This window comes from Micromesistius poutassou, assembly GCF_964030765.1.
Source record: "Micromesistius poutassou genome assembly, chromosome: 10".
Classification (NCBI taxonomy): Eukaryota; Metazoa; Chordata; class Actinopteri; order Gadiformes; family Gadidae; genus Micromesistius; species Micromesistius poutassou.
Window position 1 is genome coordinate 19,576,662 of NC_140280.1, and position 19,934 is coordinate 19,596,595.

The window sequence follows — 19,934 nt, forward strand, 5'->3', positions numbered from 1 at the left end:
ATTCTCTCCGACGACGCATAACTATAAAGTATTAAAAAGGTGTTTTTTTTTACTTTCTAATCAATAGTGAGGTGAACGACGTTTATACAGATTTCAAACCTGAACACCTTATGTTTCTCATAACTTTGATTTTTTTCAAAATTTCAAAAATCTTGAAATTTCAAAAATCTTTTCAATGTCTGTCTATACAGCGACGAGCGTCAAGACTGTATAATGTCTATTAATGTCTGTCAGTGCTGTCTGTTTAACTGTCGGTCTCCTAATGTTTCTCTCTGTCTGTCTGTCTCTGTTTCCTTCCTCCGTTTATTTCTTAATTCATTCATGTGTGGCGTCAACACTTCTGTTCCCCTGTTGTCTGTATGTCGCCTGTTTTCTTTAAACGTCTGCTCGTGTCTGCGTTGGCTGCATGCCTGTTTGTCTGCTTGCCTGTCTGGTCTGCCTTGTGCCAACCGGCCTCGTCTGTTGATCCACCACGTTGCTAACGTCCCTGACTCCGCTCATTGCTGCGATGCTGTCTAATCTCTCCCACCGTCTGTCGTCCGCCTACAGTAGCATACAGTGGAGCTCCGCGTTCGTCTCCTCCCTCACTCTGTTCTCTTCACCCTTTTCACTTTTACACAGATTTCATGTGTTGTTACTCAAATGGGGGTAATTAAGACAAGCCCGTGAACCACAGAGGTAATATGTGTGGAGCAGGGGTGTTTTTTTTTTCTTCCAATCACCCTCAAACAATTCAGGCTGGAGGGATTTATTTGACCGCATTACTTACAATGAATAGCTAGTACCTCGAAATGGCTGGGGTCAAATTAGATCAGCCAACCAATTGGCTGTTGATTAACACACTGACTGTGATGAATGGAAAGCGAGCATGGAAGAAGCATGGCTGAGAGGGTCTATTTTTTAATATACACTAGAAAGGCAGTTTTTTAAATGCAGTGGTTAATGGGTTTCTGCACAGTGTGAATGCACAATTGTGTTCATACTGTGTGGGGGATCTGCAATATTTTTGTCGTCTGGTCTGTCCGTCTATGTTTGTCTGTCTGCTCTGTTTGTTTTTATTTTTATTACAACTGATTACTCAATGTGTGAAAATTGACTTTTTTCTGAATGGATTTTTTTCTGAATGACTCTGTTAAGACTAGTATTGCAGTCAATACCATAAAATTGTCAGAAATGCACATATTCAGCTACAATATCCATATTCAATAGTACGCCAAAGGAAAAATGTGATTACATACCACATTTAGAGTCTCAGACAGACAAAATATTCCACGCAGCATAGCGGGCCAAAGATTTTAGTTTGAGATAAGTCTTCCATAACAACTAAAAAGTAGTGATCATTTGTATGTTGTAATAACTATAGAGTAATACAATGCCTGGGGTCTGTTTTGGGCATGTGTTTGTTTGTACTACAAGCACAATGATCATTGTTGGTCATAGCATTACATTATAATCCTTCATCTCATCATTTATTACCAGACTGGAGAAGGTACTATATGTTTTGCTGTTGTTAAAACATTTTTTGGCGTCGGTATTTACTTATGGGAACATGAAATAATTGAATCGGTTCCATTATGCCAGCAAATGCATCAGGCATCACACAGACAACCCAGCAGCATTGGACACACAATCCTCATCTACACTGAACATACCACCTCTGCCCTTTGTAGAGAAGCAATTTGTGACCAGTCACACAGCTGGAGGGGAAAAAAAAGGAATCAAAATCTCTGTATTGATTGACTGAGTAACTAACGCACAAAGGAAGGGGGGGAAGACTTCCTGTGAAAAGCTAGCAAAGGAGTCAGTTGGGCTTCATGGGGTAGAGCAGTGGACGCATAGAGCAGCAGAGCACCTTCCCCCATGTGCTGCTCTATTTGAAGCCTAACCACATGTGCATCTCTCCCGCGTTGATTCAGTAAAACCAGGGTAGAATATATTTTCATTGTTCTTATGATCAACAGAAATTTACTCTGCACATCTCTACTAACTTTACTGTTGTCCATTACATCTCATTATAACTAACCAAGCCCCACCCATGCTCTGTTAGACTTTAGCTTCTCGTCTCTGGAATGACCAGCTTACAGTACTTGCTTTGTACCACAATGTGGTTGCTGTTGATGACGTTGTTGTTATTTGGGAATTTATGCTAATTTGCACCAAGCTTAGGCTGTTTACCAGCTGCACTTAGCAGCTATTAAACTAGAGGCAGGGAGAGATGAGTTGGGTTAAATGTGCCCCAAATGCCAGGTGAGTCTGGGCATGTTTACAAATTAATGTGCTGTGGTCTCTCCGATGTATTAATATTAATGTCTAAAAGAGCATGATACCTTTTGGAAAACAAAGTAAACAAGAGCTAAAAGATAACATGCAGTTATTGATATTAATAGAGAGTCAATAGAATCTACTACAACTGAACTCTATGTTGGTACACCAGCCCATAGCATACATTCCTACTCTAATAATACACTGATCACCCTACTTTTTTGAAGCACTGTAATTTAAAAGCTGAACTGCTGTATGTACGATTTAAGAGCTCTCTAGAAATTGCATCTAACAGATATTCACGAGGGAAATTCTCTCTGCAAAATATATTCTCTGGTTGACTGTGTGCCTGCCTCTCTATGAAACCATTTTGATGTTAGAGCTCTACCTGCTCAGATCATCAGATCAATCAGAATCTGATCATCTCTTCCCATATCCACTTTTTGGGGGGTTTATTTAAAAATCTTGCTCTCTTCTGCTCTTTTCCGCTCTCTATCTGTACAAATCTCAAATATTATCTACAGCAGGTTCAACCCCCTTGATGACAAATAGCATGCGAGTCAATGCCTCTCATTATCATTGAAATATGCGGCTGTGTTCCATTGATCCTCGCTGGCATCGGTATGACCTTGGAGATAGCGATATTTAATGATGTGTTCACGATTCTAACCAAGTGCCCACTTTTGTTGTTCTTTCCTGCATTCCATTTCCAGGACTGTTAAACTCATGAATGCACCTGCCATCGTTAGATGGGATTATAATGTCGCTGTGTTTACAATGCTGCCCCCCCTCCCTCCCCCCTCTGTGTTTAGCGAACAGTTTAACAATGTCTCTGATTTTGTTTACTAGTCCCTGTCGATGTGTTGTAGTTTTTTGTATGTTCAAGTTGTCTAATGATTAACACAAAGTTCCCCTTCTATCCCCCTACTATTATTACCATTCCCATAGAAACCCTGTAAACTTGGCAGTGTTAAAACTGAACGAGCAGGGCCTGTTGGACAAATTGAAAAACAGATGGTGGTATGACAAGGGAGAGTGCGGCACCGGGGGAGGGGACTCCAAGGTCAGAGCAACTTAACCCATAGCAACTGGCAATGCCAACCGATGGCAGGCCAACCGGGGTAACTGGCAATGATGGATATATCCTGGAAAGACCAAACCGCACTCTGGACTGGTACAACAGCCATTATTGGAGAACTGTATCTTGGATTCATGATTGGAAAAAAAAAAATTGAAATTGAAGACAGAATACTAGGTCTGAGCTAAGTGTCTTTTGACTAATGTCTAAAATAATAGGGTTCCAAATAATGTTCAGTCCCTTTATCACACCTTGACAGAAATTACAACCTGCCCCCAGACAGATTTTTCCACTCCGGTAGGTAAAAAGACAACATTGTAAAAGTTAGTTTTGCACCCGATTGGTCGCATTGGCCACCTATCTCTGTACAGAGAAGCAGAGCAAAATTGAAGCTTTTCCTCTGGTGGAGGAGTGGTTGTGGCCTGTTCTTAGCTCTTGCCGGTTACCCAAAGTGATATAGTAATACACATCTCGCACCTAGGGAGTCAGGCTACATGCTAAGCTAGATGGAGTATTAATGCATATCACTTTCACACTTTTCAACAAACACTTTTAAGTCTTTCTGCCTTTTTTGTATGTGTTTGTTTTTGTTTGTTTGTTTGTTTGTTTGTTTGTATGTGTGTGTTGTTATCTATGTTTGTTTGTCTTTCCATTACAAGGTCTTAATATGCTACAGTGTCGGTAACCATTAATGGCCGTTTTTTTTTTTTTGTTTTTTTTTGCTAACAATCTTTTGCTGCTATAGCTGCTACACACTAACACGTACAAACACATACACACACACCCCTTTGTGACGAGCAGCTCAATAACATAAGATAACATCGATGTGCATAATGTTATTTATGTTATTTCCCCCCCCCCCCCCCCCCCCCCCCCTCCCCCGCTCTCATTGGCTCTGCGAAGAATCCCAGTAAACCTAGCGGTGCTGAAGCTCAATGAACAAGCCGTCTTAGACAAGTTGAAAAACAAGTGGTGGTATGACAAGGGGGAGTGTGGCAGCAGAGATTCCGGCAGAAAGGTATAATCCCCACCCTTACCCCCCCCACCCTCATACACAGCAGAGTTGGTCTGTTGGAGTGGGGGGGGGTTGGTGAGGGCGGGGGGGGGTTGTAAGCATAAGAGAACCTCATTAGCTAATTTTGATTGTGTAAATTACATTTTTTATATACACACACAGGCCTATAAGCCGGCCTGTGTTCTGACAAGCTTGACTACTTCGCAGGGTGAGCTCCCAGCTGAACGTGTGCGTGTGCAGTTGAAGTCAGGGGTGGGAGAAAACACATTTGACAGGTGGTGGTTGTAAGGTATAGGAGCTGAGAGGTAACGCAACAATCTGGCTTTATGCCGCAAACACATTCAGTTCATAGTCATTCATTCTGATACAACTGCATTCACTTTGATATCTGATACACATGTTACACATGTTACATGTTGATTGTTAAGTTTTATTGTTAATTTTTCAGGGGAAGCATGCTAGTAACTTACTGGTAGCTCATCCAGGGAGTTTAGTTTGTCAGAACTAAACTAAACAAACTAAACAAAAATGTGCGTGCGTGCGTGCGTGTGTGTGCGTGCGTGCGTGTGTGCGTGCATGCCATTTGTTATTTTGATATTGAACAAGTAGATAAATTTAAATTAAATTAAAAGTAAATATAAATTAACCAAGATAATTGGCAGTTAGTAAAGCCATTGCATGTTGGGCTAATACAGCTTCTCTATGGTTACAATCACAGAAGCCCTTAGAGTTTGAGCACTGGTTGTGACTGCTTACCTTTCAGAGGAATGGAAGGAAGGGCCATTGAGATCTACAAAAATGCTTGACATCCTAATGGCATGAAAGAACGCCATTAAGATTTAGTTGAATCTAAAACAAGTATTGCCTTTTTAAAGTCATTGCTTGTTTAAGATATTTTTGACATTGAACTGATTAATTGAAAGGAATATTAATTGCTGTAGCTCGTCTATTCTCATGTTAACTAAAGCCTGGTATAATAAGCCAACGCTATGTAGCTTTTTCAGTTAGTGATTAATTCACTAATAAGCCCTAGCCCTGTTAAATATTTGTTTATGCTGCTAGAACAGTTCTACAAGTATTTCAGATCACTGGTTTCCTTCCATTCTCCAAAACACAGGGAATGCCAATAATACCCCCCCCCCCTCCCCTCTAACACACACACACACACACACACATAGCTGCACACACACATAGCTGTTTCCTATGAACGTTTTTTCAAAGAGAAAAGCATGACAGCACTTGATACATTCCCAACTTGAAGAAACACTTCCCCCTGGATAAGATTTGCCCCCTCTTCTTCCTGTATGCGTTTTTTTTTTTTTGACCGCATGCTTTTGGATGACATCACTAAGATATGACCAAAAATGCTCATGAATAATGACCTTAACATACATCCTTCAGAGAGTTAGATGGGTTTGTATTGTACACCAGCAATGGTCATGAAGCTTAAAGTAAACGCGACAGGACTGTAGATCCTGAGAAGCTGGATTCTCATGGATAAATGTGAATGAAAGAGACCTGCCCTTTACCTTTTCCAAAAGTGTAATTAAAGGCACTGTAAGCTTTATATTTATTTGTAGAAATAGGTATTAAACAGCTCTATAATCCGACAGCCATCACTGATGAAGAGTGTCTGGTCAGAATACGGGTCTCCCAGACCCGCTGCGCTGCAGTGAACCGATACGCACATATCATGCTCTCCTGTTCCGTCTTTATCCAATCAGGAGAGAGAACTCCACAAAGAGGCAGTCCTCTCGTTCATGGGAGGGCAGCAGGAGGGTCGAGGGCTGTTGACAGCGTTGACTGTCAATGGCAGGAGAGGCAAAGCAACCAATTTGAGCGCTCCCAGGAACAGCTGAAACGAGAGAAACCGAAAAGAAAGATGCCAGGCGTTGATGGTGGAGTAGGGAGGAGGGACAATGACATCGCTTACAGAGCCTTTAACAGCTTTTTGTGTCATTGTTTTTGTGCATGAAGCTGCATGTCACAAAGAATAACATGTTTGCCAATGGCTGAGATACATACATGTCCCCTTTTGATCAATGAGCCAGACAGAAATAACGGTAGTGAACAAAAAAAATGAAAACCATAATGCTAATTATAGAAAATATTGTTATATTGTTGTAACCGCAACCGCTTACTCTGAGTTCCTGGTGGCTTTCATCAAAATGGTTCTTATGCATCTCGGCCCTGACAGTCAAGAAAGACACATTAGAACAGCTTGTATGAAAAGCAGTTAGCACATGATTGCAATTAGCAGTTAGAGTTTGACGTCATCTCTTCTTGTGGTTAACCACCTGCTTCTTCCCTGCGTGCTGACAGGATAAGACCAGTGCCCTGAGCCTCAGCAATGTGGCCGGAGTGTTCTACATTCTGATTGGCGGGCTAGGGCTGGCCATGCTGGTGGCACTGGTCGAATTCTGCTACAAATCCCGCATTGAGTCTCGGAGAATGAAGGTGAGTTGTTCATCACCATAATAAGCAAACTTAAACAAGTAGCACCTTCCTTTTGACACGTCATGGTAATTATGCATCATTCATTTGAAGCTGGCGGCTCAGTGGGGAATAAAAGTGTACGCAATGCAACCCTCAAAGTCCAGCCCAGCACTTCATTCTGGCTCATAAACAATCTTGCACTGTACCAATCTCACAGAAGTAATCCTACTCTGAGTAGGATTATCAGCTTTTTGTTTTACCTTTATATTCCATATTGGACATATCAATGCCTGGTGTCTGGGTTTCTTCAGCTATACTGCCTGACAATTCTTTCCACACTTTGAGATAAAAAATAATCCAACATTATTTTTAACTTAATGTACAGCTATATTTTAAAACATTATGTACAGCTATATGTTAAACGTTTTGTATAGCTATATTTTAAGATGTTATGTACAGCTATATTTTCTCATCATGGACATTTTCTGTGATGCCTGGTTGTCGGCCTTCCACGTCGTTCCCCTTCCCTCTCACAGCTCCATAGCTGCAGTAAGGTAGGAGTTTTGCAACAGGCGACCGCAACTATCAGTGCCGATTAAAACCAAATAGCCTTCATCCATTGGCAGACGATGGTCTTCTTGGAAGGAGAAACCTTGCAGGGTGTCAGTGAGATAACCAAGCGTCAATTTGCAGGCTTTGGATTCTCCTTCATGTTCTGTCTGCCCAAAGTGTTTTCACCAGCTGCTCTGATTTCGGCCCAAAACGAAACACATGCCGCTCAGTGGATAATTGCAGATGCTGAAGTGGCCGAGATGTGGAGGGTTTAGTGTGTAACACGGCGCAGGGAGCTGTACGGCCCCCTCTGGGCCATCTGGGGAGGGGGCTCATTTCCAACCCTGGCCTTTTCCCAATGTTACACTCTGTGAACCCGGTTTTTAGGTGCAATTATTTGATTATTGAAATTTTACAGCAGATATTAATAATAATAATAATACATTTATTTTATATAGCACCTTTCTCACACTCAAGGTAGCTTTACAGTGTCATGAGTACACACAGAACAAGACCGCACAACACGAAGTTCAACAACACAAAAAGAAAAAATGGATTGCACTCACTCGTATCTCATACCCAGCACTCCTTCTACGTTATAGCAGAACTCCTTGGGGGAGAGGGCACAGAGCCTGGGACGAGTTACACATGGTTTCCTGTTTCATTTCAGAGATTCTTATTATTAATAAGTGACCTGGTGGCCAGTCTACATAGTGTTCACCTGGAACCTTTACAAATACTTTTTTCACAGTTTACTTCCCAGTGTGTGTTTGACAATTACGCTTTTACAGATCCCCGGCCACAGCTACATGACCGCTGACATTACCAGACGAATTTGCAAATTTGTATAAGTCTGGAACAATCCCCATAGGGGGCTCTTCTGCACAGTCATCATATCAAACCCGCCCCATATAGATAGATTGTGATTCAACCTGGGCCAGATCTGCTGGAAATCTTGCAGAGCTCGCAGATTAAGCAGGAGAACTTCCACCCAGGAGGTTGCCCAAAGTAGCAAGTAGAAATGTAGAAATCTTCCGCAGTGTTACCACTTTATACTCCTAAGTGTATGTGTGTATGTGTATATAAGTCTCAAACAGTTTTTGACCCCCAGGGATTTTGGGGGATAATGTCAACGAGGTGCAAGATTCATCAACATGCAACATGAATCACTAAAAACAATTTCTAGATGTATAATGTCAGTATACATCTAGAATAATGTATCATGTGTTCTCCCCGCAGGAGCTCATCGACGCGGCCATGATGAGCGTCAGCATGGGTAGGGGGGCGGCGGGGGGGGGCATGAGTGGAGGGGTATCAGGTGGTGCCTTCATCCAGGGTGGGGAGAACGGACGCTTGGGGGCGCTGGACTACCCCAAGATGGGACCTCAGACTCTCCCCTGCATGAGCCAGGGGGCGGCCGGCCTGGGCATCAACACCACCGGCATGTGAAGAGAGGACACGACCAGCCCCCCCCGCCCCCCCCCCCCCGCAGACAACCACACCCTCATCCGTCTCTCAAGTGTCTTACTCTGTGTGTGCGTGCCTGCGTGCGTGTGTTTGTTTGTTTGAATGGAGGTATGGATGAGGAAAATTGATCGGGTTGTTCAAAAGTGGAGCACTGTGTATATTGTGTGTTCACTATGACTGATGTACGGACAGACTCGACATGGGGTCCCAGTGGAGAGGGGACCTGAACTGGAAAAAGAACAACAGATCAAACTAAACGGTGCGAATGAGCAGTGTCCAACTGCGTCATCCGATTCAGCTGCGAGAGCTGTTTGAACTGACTTCTCCTTCTGCAATAAGTTCACAGTGCAGGTACCAGTGGAACTCCTTTTCCTGTTGTCCTGTTTTTTTTTTTATTTCCACTTATATATTCTTTCCCTACTTTTCTTTGCTTCCTGTGTCCTGCTCATTACCGGTACATTGAGAGGTCCCGCCCTTCAATGCCAGGGCGTGTGTGTGTGTGTGTGTGTGTGTGCGTGTGTGTGTGTGTGTGGTCATGCACTCACACACTAACTCACTACACAGCTACTATAGTACTGTAATCCTTCATGCATGCAAACCTCTCACCTGCTTCTGCTGCAAAAATGGTCCAGAGGACCCCAGGTTGTGTATTGACTACAGTGCTGAAACAAACTCTGTGCAGGTCTGCCTCACAACTATGTCAACTGCATGTGGAGATGGCCAAAGTCAGGTCTGTTTTAACACTAACCCAGTGAGATAGTGCTGGTTGGTTGATATTCAGTATGGGTCCATGGAGGGTTAGCGTCAGCAGTTCACATAGCTCGCGGAGTCACACCGGAACAAGGCCTACAGAGTCTGGGAACCACAGTCTGGGCGTCCCTCCGTCCCCTTCCTCCGGACTGGAGGCAGTGTGGTGTGGGGTGGTGTGTGTGTGTGTGTGTGTGTGTGTGTGTGTGTGTGTGTGTGTGTGTGTGTGTGTGTGTGTGTGTGTGTGTGTGTGTGTGTGTGTGTGTGTGTGTGTGTGTGTGTGTGTGTGTGTGTGTGTGTGTGTGTGTGTGTGTGTGTTTGTGTGTGTGTGTGTGAGGGGGGAGAGGCGCTAGTGCCAAACGACCTGTGAAGCGCAGCCATGTCAGGTTGGATTATTTTCAAGCGCCTGGCAAGGTCGTTTACCGTTTTCCTCGTTCTCTCTGCGTTTTTGGAAACAAACGTTTACCTCCACTCACAATGGACTCCTCCATTTTGTATTTGTCACAACGAGAAAAAAAACTGATTTAATTCAGACTAATCTAGGTTTTGTCCCAACGAAAGAACAGAAGAAGGGAAGATGGCAAGTACTTTTTTATGAACACTATTCTTAACAAACCGTTAACATTTTCAACAACGTTCACCTATTTTATGTTTCCATTATTGTTTTTAAAGGAGTAATTCATCTTTTTAAAATTTGGGCTTGGGAAAACAATAAGCCATGCATGAAATCACGAGTGCATGCATTAGAACGTGGCCTTTACCTTCATCCCAAGGACAGCTTTGATCAAGACTCTGTTTCTGCATTATCCAGAAGAGTTAGTCGGGAGTCCCATTACAGGAACATCACAGATTGCAAGGCGTGTTCACATGCACAAACTCATTTGTACAAGGCCCAAAGCCAAGATTCCTGCGGATATATTTTTCTCCTTGGATCTTATTTGTTGTATTCTTCTGTTCCCCTGTATTTTACTTTGCACACCAGATGATGCAGCATCAGACAACTGTTTTGTAGTCTGATGCGGATATTCAAGAAAAAATAAAGAGAAAGTTTCATATTTGTACAATATGAATGAATAGGAATATATGTGGCAATTAACATCTGTTAATCAGAACTATGCTCTATTTAATTGACTTGCAAGTTTATACATTTGTGTTGATTCTGTCTATGCAGAGATTAGTTGTATTTATCATATTTATTAAAAATTATCAAAATTCTTAACACTGTCGCTTTATTTTAGTGCTTTTTAATTGATCATAATATATGTTTTAATTTTTTGACTTGTTTGTTAGTGCAGCTCTTATTTGAAATATGCAGGTAATATGGTAGCACGGTATAGTTATACTCAACTTACAACAAATTTATGAATGCATCTACGTTGTTTGTCTCAGACGAAAACTTTCTCTCTACTCCCTTCACACCTACTGGATAGAAAGTTTCTCCTCCAGTCTATCTCTCTCGCTGTCATTCATTAAAAAAAACCAAACTGTTACTCGGTCCTCCAGTCTTGCGGTCCTCATGTCGCCGGACGCTCAGGCCAGCTTTGTTGGCGTACCACGCGGCTAATGTGGCGGCCAGGAGCTCCAGGGCATCTGTTGTCTGCTGCGATATTGTTAAGGAATATCTCTTTGTAACTGCTCATTGCTCCCCTAGCTGTGAGGGAGGATGAAGGCAGAGTGGCAGAGAACAAGTGACAATTAGCCCAAGAAAGGCCATGATTAGGAGTTAGCGGCTCATTAGCTTCCATCGATGTTCCTGAAACAAATGGCTCGTTGAGTGGCTTTCGTGCCAGACTGCGGGCTTCCCGCCAGGCAAATGAAAAATCAAGGATTTACTCATAACCGCAACGTCCAAAACTGCACTTATATTTTTTGGGTGTGTTGGGTTTAAGCAAAATAAAGCAAAGTAAAAAAAAATAATATATATAGGCCTATATATATATATATATATATATATATATATATATATATATATATATATATATATGTATCGATAACCATATACAGTATATGGTTCTATGTATACTGTTTATAGAACCAAATATGGTTCCATATACGACAATTCACCATGACATCACAATTCGTTCTTCCGGGTGGCAAAAGCCGAAGCGTTCTCCGATGGCACCACTAGTAAACAAACCTTTCCATGTCATTTGAGGGCAGAGTGATCGTGAAAACAGAGTAAATGGCTTGAATGAATGATTTTCTTCTTGCAGGGTGCTACAGGACGTCTCATTAATATATATATATATATATATATATATATATAACTTATATTATATTATATTAATATTGTTTACGTCATCGTTTCAACTTCAGATCAACAACAATGTTTTTAACTACGTTCACAGTAGCCGGCTGGATCGCTTCAGGTCAGTGGTAGCCGCTCGCGTTCTGCCACCCGGAAGTGTCGTTACGGCTATTGTTTACAAACATTCTGTGCCATATGGTTCTATATATATATATATATATAGAATATGGTTCTATATATATATATATATAGAACCATATTGAAGTGGCACCAATACAGCAGTTGACTAAAGCTGTGAGAAACAACTGTTTAATTCTGTGGCTTGGCCAAGAGCTCCACCAATTTGCGTGACAGGCTGCTTAATAGGGAACATGGGGTTGCTTTCATCTACCAAACACCCCCTCTGTTCTTTAAAAAGATGTGTGGGTCTTATCCGCGTGCCTCCTATCTTCCGTTGAGGAGAAACCATTAAAAGGCTCAGGAACCCTTTGCAGGTGTTTTGGATTAATTAGCAGATTAGAGTGTGCCACTTTGAGCCTACAATATTGAACCTTTTCACAATATTCTAATTTTCACAGATTTAGAATTTTGGGTTTTCATATAGGCTGTGAGCCATAATCATCAAAATTATAACAAAGAAAGGCTTGAAATATCTAATTTGTCATGTAATGAGTCTATATAATACATTAGTTTCACCTTCCAAGTAGAATTAAGTAAATTAACTTTTGCACTTTTGATATTCAAATTTTCTCATTTACACCTAGCGGCAAAGAAACTTAAACGTAATAGATGACGGCAGATAAGGGAAAAAAGTCAAACTGCAATACATGTCAGACAAACTCAGTATGACAAACCTCGGTTGTATTGATATTAGTATTAATGATATTAGTAAGATTTACACTGCACAACGTCTATCATGACCACCACAGACAAAACACACACACACAGACCGACACACAAGTGCACACAACCACATACACATTGTTAAAAGAACGTACTGGTTCCGAGCCTCAATTTCCACCTGTCTACCTGTTGGCATCCTTGGGTAAGATGTTCAACCTCTATACCTGCTCTTTAGTAATGGACAGTATCTGAACTCAACATAAAGGAGCTTTGGTTAAAAGCGTCTAGTAAATGACTTTCAATAGATGCCTCCGCTGTGTTAGTACTTGAGACACGCAGCCACTCTGGGCTTGGCCCTGAGCTGCTAGCAGAGTCGTCCCCTAACCTCCCTCAGATCACGGCTGCTTAGTGAAGAGACGATTTTAGACGGAGGAGCATGCTTTGAATGGAGCTCTGGTTAGGTTTGGACCCCCCCCTCCTCGCCCCCCCAGCTGTGATCTCCAAGCACCTGACCCTTAGCAGGTGTTGTCAGTCAGTTCACGTCACATGTTAACATCGACCTTCCCTAACAGAGTTGAAGCTGCGACCCCCAGTCCACGCAGATGCTCAGTGTCCTTTAGACGGTGAGATTTATTTGTGTTTCAAATCACTTTAATTGATTATCACGTTATTCTCATAGTATGAACGTTACACAGCGTCACCTTCAAATGGGGCATCAGTTATGCAACATAAGTTGAAGGTGGTGCCTTCTCCGGAACCCCTCCCCAGCCCCCCTCCCTCTGAGAAGGCCGGGTACTGGGGTGCCCCGGTGGCTCTCTGGTTAGAGCGCGTACCATTAAGGCACAGTCATGTTAGCAGCGACCTGGGGTTTGATTCCTGCCCGTGGTCATTTGCTGCATGGCCTCAGCTCTATCTCTGCATACCTGTCTTTCTCACTCAAAAGTTGCATAAATAATATACTTTAATAAATACAAAATAATAAGTTATAGAAGGCTGTGTACTTCAAACTGTTGTTTGGCCGGTAAGCAGCAACATTCGGTCTTATCCCCCCCGAACAGGTAGCCACAGGTGAGGTCCAACAGGGCAGTGGTCAGCAGGAGTCTTCACGCACATTCAGTTCCGCTGGCTACATCTCCATCCTAGGGGAAACACTGGTGAGCCCCTTTTCTTTGAGCAGCTGCCACGCCAAAGGTCTCTCTGCACAGACCTCTACCTTTTCCAGCAGGAATGTCTTGGAAAGGTCTTGGGAAAGTCTGGAGATGGAGGGTAGCTTGGGAAAGATGGGAAGTGGGGGGGGGGGGTGCTGTTACAACAATGGTGCTCCTGCTGCAAATGGAGGAGACCGAAAGGGAGGCTACACAAAAAAAGAAAATGCATCTGTGAATGAAGCCACTCAGTCCATCACACACAGACCCTTGCAGGGGGGATGAAGGACAGGGTTGGTGTTCTGCGGTGATGGTAGAAGACGGGTTATTTGCTGTGGTGTTGGGAACCGGGAGCTTCTGACTGGCGGTATTTAGGCGGTATTTAACACATAATAAGACTGTAACGACATGCCTATAGGTAACAGTATACAGTGCTATGTGTACGACTTCTTCATTTGGTTACAACAAAAACACAAGTGCTTTAAATAGTAGAAAACCACAATGTTTTTACATGTGATGCTCGGAGTAGCCATCTTTGTTACTGAACTCGGGGTCCTCTGAGTTCCTACGAGTCGTTTTTACGACCTCGGGGGCGTGCTATTTGCAACTTCCGGTTCGTAACTCGGAAATCCGACTCGCAGATCGAGTCGGGTGGACAAATAGAAGGCACCATAACGGCTGCGGCCTGCGGGAAGGCAGAGTTGGACGTCCAACCACGCCCACATCCGGATTGGAAGGTCCAGCCCCGCCCACATCCAATACCTTTATCGTGCTTCATTCAGGACGAAACTTGCTGCATTTACGAGACCTGCGAACTGCATTTTGACACACAACAATGGAGCGCTGAATTTCATACCTTTTGGTAAGCAAGTCACTGTTCTTCAACTGTAAATACACTCATTGTACACGTATGAAAAACTACAAAACAAACTTGCTGGTATGCCGTTCTAGTTGTAAACGCTGCAATCAGGAAGTATTCCGGAAATACTCAACCAGACACTCGGGTCACAAGCGGAAACAGACGCCATTGTTGTGCACATAGCCAAATACACACATTCCACACAGACAGACAAGCATGCACTGCACACAGACAACAGAAGGGATTGTAATCTACGTGTGATGCACACAGACAATAGTAAATGTTAAACTGACTGCATTTATATCGTGCTTTTCTGACCAGAGTCCACTCAAAGTGCTTTACAATGTGCAGTTGATGACATGTCAGAACTGAAGTTAATGACACACTATTTCTCATGCCCTAAGCAGGGCAATCTAGCAATGAGGGGGTGAGCCTGTTTTAACATAATATTATTATTTTCACAAATGATAATATACAAAAAAGCATCTGTTGAAATCAGTCAGGCAGCGTTTGAGTAGGGCTAGTAGGCTAAGGTTGACTGCTTCATATTTGTCTCTGTCAGCCAGAAAGTGTCGTCTCTCAGGGAGGATTATTGAGCTTAAACGGCCATCAGCGATGGACATGGGTTTATCATCACAAACAGAGAAGCATGCAGCTTATTGGCTGTCAAGGAATTAACGAAAGCCAATCAAGCCATGTTAAATGTAATTATGGATTTGAGTCTGCTTAGAGCAGAGCATTTTTTTATCAACCAAACAAATGACATGGTGTTAAGCGTCTCTGGCAGGAATTCAGTCCACTCATTAATTGGAAGCAGGAAGCACAGGAAACTGGCCATTTGGGATAAGAAAAATAATCATGGGCTTCAAAGTTTGGTTATTGAAGGTGCTGTATAAGGATGTATAATAAGTGCTATATAATTATTTCAGAGTTCTTCATTAGAAATGGCCGTGTTATTAGTAATCAGCTGTAGCTGAGTTAAAAAGCGCATGCCTATGAGTGAGCCAATTTATGTTTAAAACCACTCCCGGCTCATTTTTGATCAAAGAGGGCATCTTTCCCATGATTAATTTGGGGAATCCATCTTACTTGTCAATCACATGTGCAACACTTTTCAGTCGCGGAGAAGGAGGGAGCAGAGAGGGAGGGGACTTTTATTTAGTTGCAATATCTTGCTCCCTTCCACTCTTTTCTTCTCTCTCTCTCTCTTTACAACTCTCCAACCTTAGCTACATGTCCCTTAAGTAAGACTATTAAGTAAGATGGTTTCCTCATCTGTGTAGATAATGGAATTTAACCCATCTGTACAAATAAGACAGAAAGTCTTATTTGCATTCTCTCAAAACTATGTTAGTTGTTTATTCAGAAATAACAAGCTATGCACACAGGAAATATACACCTATACCTTAAGGCTACACCTTGGCTGAAAACAAAATGTGAACAGCACATGATAAAAACAATATTGGTTTAACTACCAGGTTAATTCAGCACAGTATGGCCCACAGACACACAGTACTTAAAGACTTAATGACTCCCGCAGCATGTCGATAACGTACCCATGACACTCTTCCTGTCTCTGCACTCCAGCACTTTACCTGCTGCGTGTTCGACCAGGAATTACTGGAAAATCCATTGTCATGATAAAGAAAAGGGGTTTTTGGAGCCTGAATTTGTTGAAAATGTCTATACAGTGGCCATCAAAAATAATGGCGGTTGAATTTCAACAGCAGATGTTCATATATTCAAATGAAACTATTTCCCAGCTGCTGTAAGAGGAAGGTGAAAAATAAAATGTATGTACGCGCTCTATTCATTTTCTGCTAAATAGCAGTTACAGTTGGATGTTCTACACCTCGATAGCAAATTAGCAGTTTATCTCTATCACACTTTTTTTGACATATCAGATTATTTTAATTCTAACTTTTTCAAATCATGTCATTATTCACAATATAGTATTTTTTGTGTTTGCCCAAAATGTAAAAAAACAACATCTAAACAATATCTCTGTATAAATGAGCCTAGTCAGGATTTACCAGATTAGATTGAAGATGGTTTCCATACATTCATCCATGTGGACACTATAGATTCCCTGGAGGATGAAAAATGCAGTGCTATAGGTGTGTATGTGTGTGTGTGTGTGTGTGTGTGTGTGTGTGTGTGTGTGTGTGCGCGCGCTTGTTTTGTTTTGTTTTGCAGTAATGTACAGGAACCCATAAAGCTTTTATAACTCCCATTGTGTCCATTAGAGCGGTAGAATTCATCCGCTCTGCTCACCGGCATCTTCCTGTGACCCATTACCTGTGTTTCTCTCTGGCTTCCCTCTCCCAGTGGCGACTGTCTGCAAGGCTGCTTAATTAGGTCCCCAGGGTTTCACATACACTAATCTACTGACACTTGATTCTAGGACACGCACACATCAACGCACATATGCAAAAAGTGGCAGTAAATGACACCTTTACGCATGCTTAACCAGTACAGACAGCTCCTGGCAGTGTGCAGGCTGTTACATTAACGTTATATTACCCTAACATGAGCTCATATAATATCTAGCAATGTCATGAAACATGCTAATATGATGTACCAGCAACAAGACCGCGAATCAAACCACCAAGATGGAATGATTATATTCTGACGACACACTATATTATAAATATCAATGGACCTCAAAGCTATTTTCAAGTTTCTTTATTGGCACGAGTGACTGTCAATAGGCTAAAGAATCGAGTACTACATTAAATCCATTCATAACACCAAGGGAAGTGACATGGGGCAAGGCACTCAATTATTTACACCACTCAGCCTATGGAGTGTCCTGTGTGGCTCACCAGTTGTAATGTATAGGATGCACAGCATGCTCTGCACTCAGCACTGCCCATAATGCTAATAGCAATTCTAATGATGCTGATTCGATTCGTTTCTATACAATATTTTTGGTGATACAAGAGGTGAATCATGTTGTCGTCCCAGCAGGGGGGGGGTCATTCTTTTATTTTCACTGCCACCATCACTTTTGTTTACATTTTTATTTGAATTCTCTGTAGGCCGACTAGGCAGTGGGCAGTGGGTGGGCTTTGAGTGGTTTAGAAGCTCCCCACCATTTCAAGTCGTTGTAATAACATCCAGAGTGATGGCGACAGTGAAAAAAGGCGGCGAGGTAGGTGATGGCGCGGGGTCTCAGCATCCCAGGGATGAGCCGTCAGTGCGTCGTAGAGAGAGGAGCTGTGAGCAGCAGGCTACGTTGTGAGTGGACAGCAGTGTGCGGGTGTGTTAAACACGGTGTGTAACAAAGTGTCCCTGTGTCAGACTCTCCTCCCTCTGCACTGAGGGGATACGCTGTCCATCCAGCTGGGGTCATTGGGTTTCACTCAACACTTTCACACTGTAATGGGAAGAACCGGAAGCCTTCATAATAACGGTTCAAATAATTACATAAACGTGTGTACATGAAATGTTGAAACATTCAATGTTTGGACCTTGATGAAATGTGGGGAGTTCGGGTTAATAGGATGAAAACCATGGACTTATCCCGTAATGTGATGGTGTAGGTATGAATGGGGTCTGTTAGACCATTATACCATAGCCATGACCACTATATTTGCACATATTTGTGCTGGGGTCGTACACAGAGGAGAATGTTTTCACATCTTATGTTTTTTATACTGGTGAAGAATGGTAAGCAAATAACATTGGCTAAATGGGGGAAATGAGCTGGCTCTAGAAACCGCTTTTGGCTATGGTTTAATCAACCATGATTGGCTTGAATCCTTATGGAGTATGAATCATGCACTATATATACAATTGCAATGCGATTCGAGCCCTGTCCACTATTAAGGACCAATCAAAAACGAACTGAAATCATTATTTGACCAATTCAAATACAGATGCTGATTTAGCTTGTCAAACAGAAGGCATAAAATGATATAAACCCCATAGTGTATATCCTGAGGACTTCACTCTGCCTCTCAGCTGATGATGAAGACGCGTGGGCCCTCCTCTCTCATAGGAGGAAGGCTCTCTATGTAGATGTTGTCAATCAGTCCAGATTTGTCTTCTTTTTTACTCCCTCCTTCTTCTCCTTCCTCTGGAGATATCGTCTCCTCACGTCGCCCCTCCCCCTCTGCCCTCGGATGCAGCTGACCACTCAGCTGGTGAACGCTTATCTGTAAAGTATAAATACTTAATAAGTAAAACATGTAATTGAATTCTGTTTTATTCGCATAGCCCTTAATCACCATTACAGCCTCAAAGGGCTGAACAGGCCAAATATTTCTGAAATAAATACATTGGTTATGCAGCACTATAACTTTTTTTTAACTACTCCAATACTCCGATACTCCAATTGTGATTGTATACTTTCTTATTTGCAGCCTCACGTGTCGTTCGCTTATGATACAAGCGTCTGCTAAACGACTGAATTTAAACAGGAATAATCGCTCATAGAAAAGAAAGAGAAGGAAAGAGGAGAGGACGAGCAGACCAACCTCCACGTCCTTGAAGAGGTGGAGCATGGCCACGCCCACGACGATGACCAGGAAGGCGCCCAGCGTGGCGACCACGTCGACGCCGGCCATGGTGCTCCACTCCTGGAAGAGGATGATGGAGCTGGACAGCACCACCGAGGTGAAGAACACGTAGTAGATGGGGTAGACCAGCAATGTGTTGAACGTGTCCAGAGCCTTGTTGAGATAGTTCACCTGTGTACACACACACACACACACACACACACACACACACACACACACACACACACACACACACACACACACACACACACACACACACACACACACACACACACACAGATGGAGATAAGAGACACAGAAGGAGTTTAAAAAGGGAGCCATTTCTTAGTGGGAAATTGATGGGCCATTACGAGACGTGTGTGTATCACAAATCAGTGGATGGATGATGTTTAGAGCCAACTACCAGTGCCCGTTAGTACAGTCCACTGTACTGGCTAATCAAACAAACACCTGGAAAAATAGACCCTCTTTAATGTCAAACACGTTTATGATCAATGATGAACTAATCCAAAAGCATTGAAAGCATACCCTTAACCTACTGCTTCCACTATTTCCTAAATGATGATAGATAAAGTGCGCCATCTTGTGTTAAAAGATATAGCAAGGCCAAATATATTGTACATAACCCATATTCTTGATTTGAGAGTCTGAACAATCAATTCATTATAAATAACAACAATAATAAATCAAAATTGGCATTTAAGGTCCAGGATTCAGACAAATAGAGCCAGCAATAGAAAGAAAGACCTAATAATCAAA

At 42.4% G+C, this 19,934-nt stretch overlaps 2 protein-coding genes across 2 annotated transcripts in view; one reads left to right on the forward strand and one right to left on the reverse strand.

Moving 5' to 3' along the window:
• The window catches only part of LOC311354486 (glutamate receptor 1-like), a gene marked incomplete at both ends in the record, with an annotated part of 54,481 nt that extends 45,689 nt beyond the window's left edge, over positions 1 to 8,792 (forward strand). Inside the window, 3 exons of the mRNA XM_084474281.1 lie at positions 3,211 to 3,325; positions 6,678 to 6,812; positions 8,583 to 8,792. Coding sequence (XP_084330407.1) covers positions 3,211 to 3,325; positions 6,678 to 6,812; positions 8,583 to 8,792 — 460 coding nt within the window. The remainder of the gene's footprint in view (positions 1 to 3,210; positions 3,326 to 6,677; positions 6,813 to 8,582) is intronic.
• Positions 8,793 to 18,614: 9,822 nt separating this feature from the next.
• nipal4 (NIPA like domain containing 4) overlaps positions 18,615 to 19,934 on the reverse strand; it is a gene marked incomplete at both ends in the record, with an annotated part of 7,777 nt that continues 6,457 nt past the window's right edge. Inside the window, 2 exons of the mRNA XM_084474374.1 lie at positions 18,615 to 18,812; positions 19,134 to 19,346. Of these exons, the coding sequence (XP_084330500.1) occupies positions 18,615 to 18,812; positions 19,134 to 19,346 (411 nt within the window). The remainder of the gene's footprint in view (positions 18,813 to 19,133; positions 19,347 to 19,934) is intronic.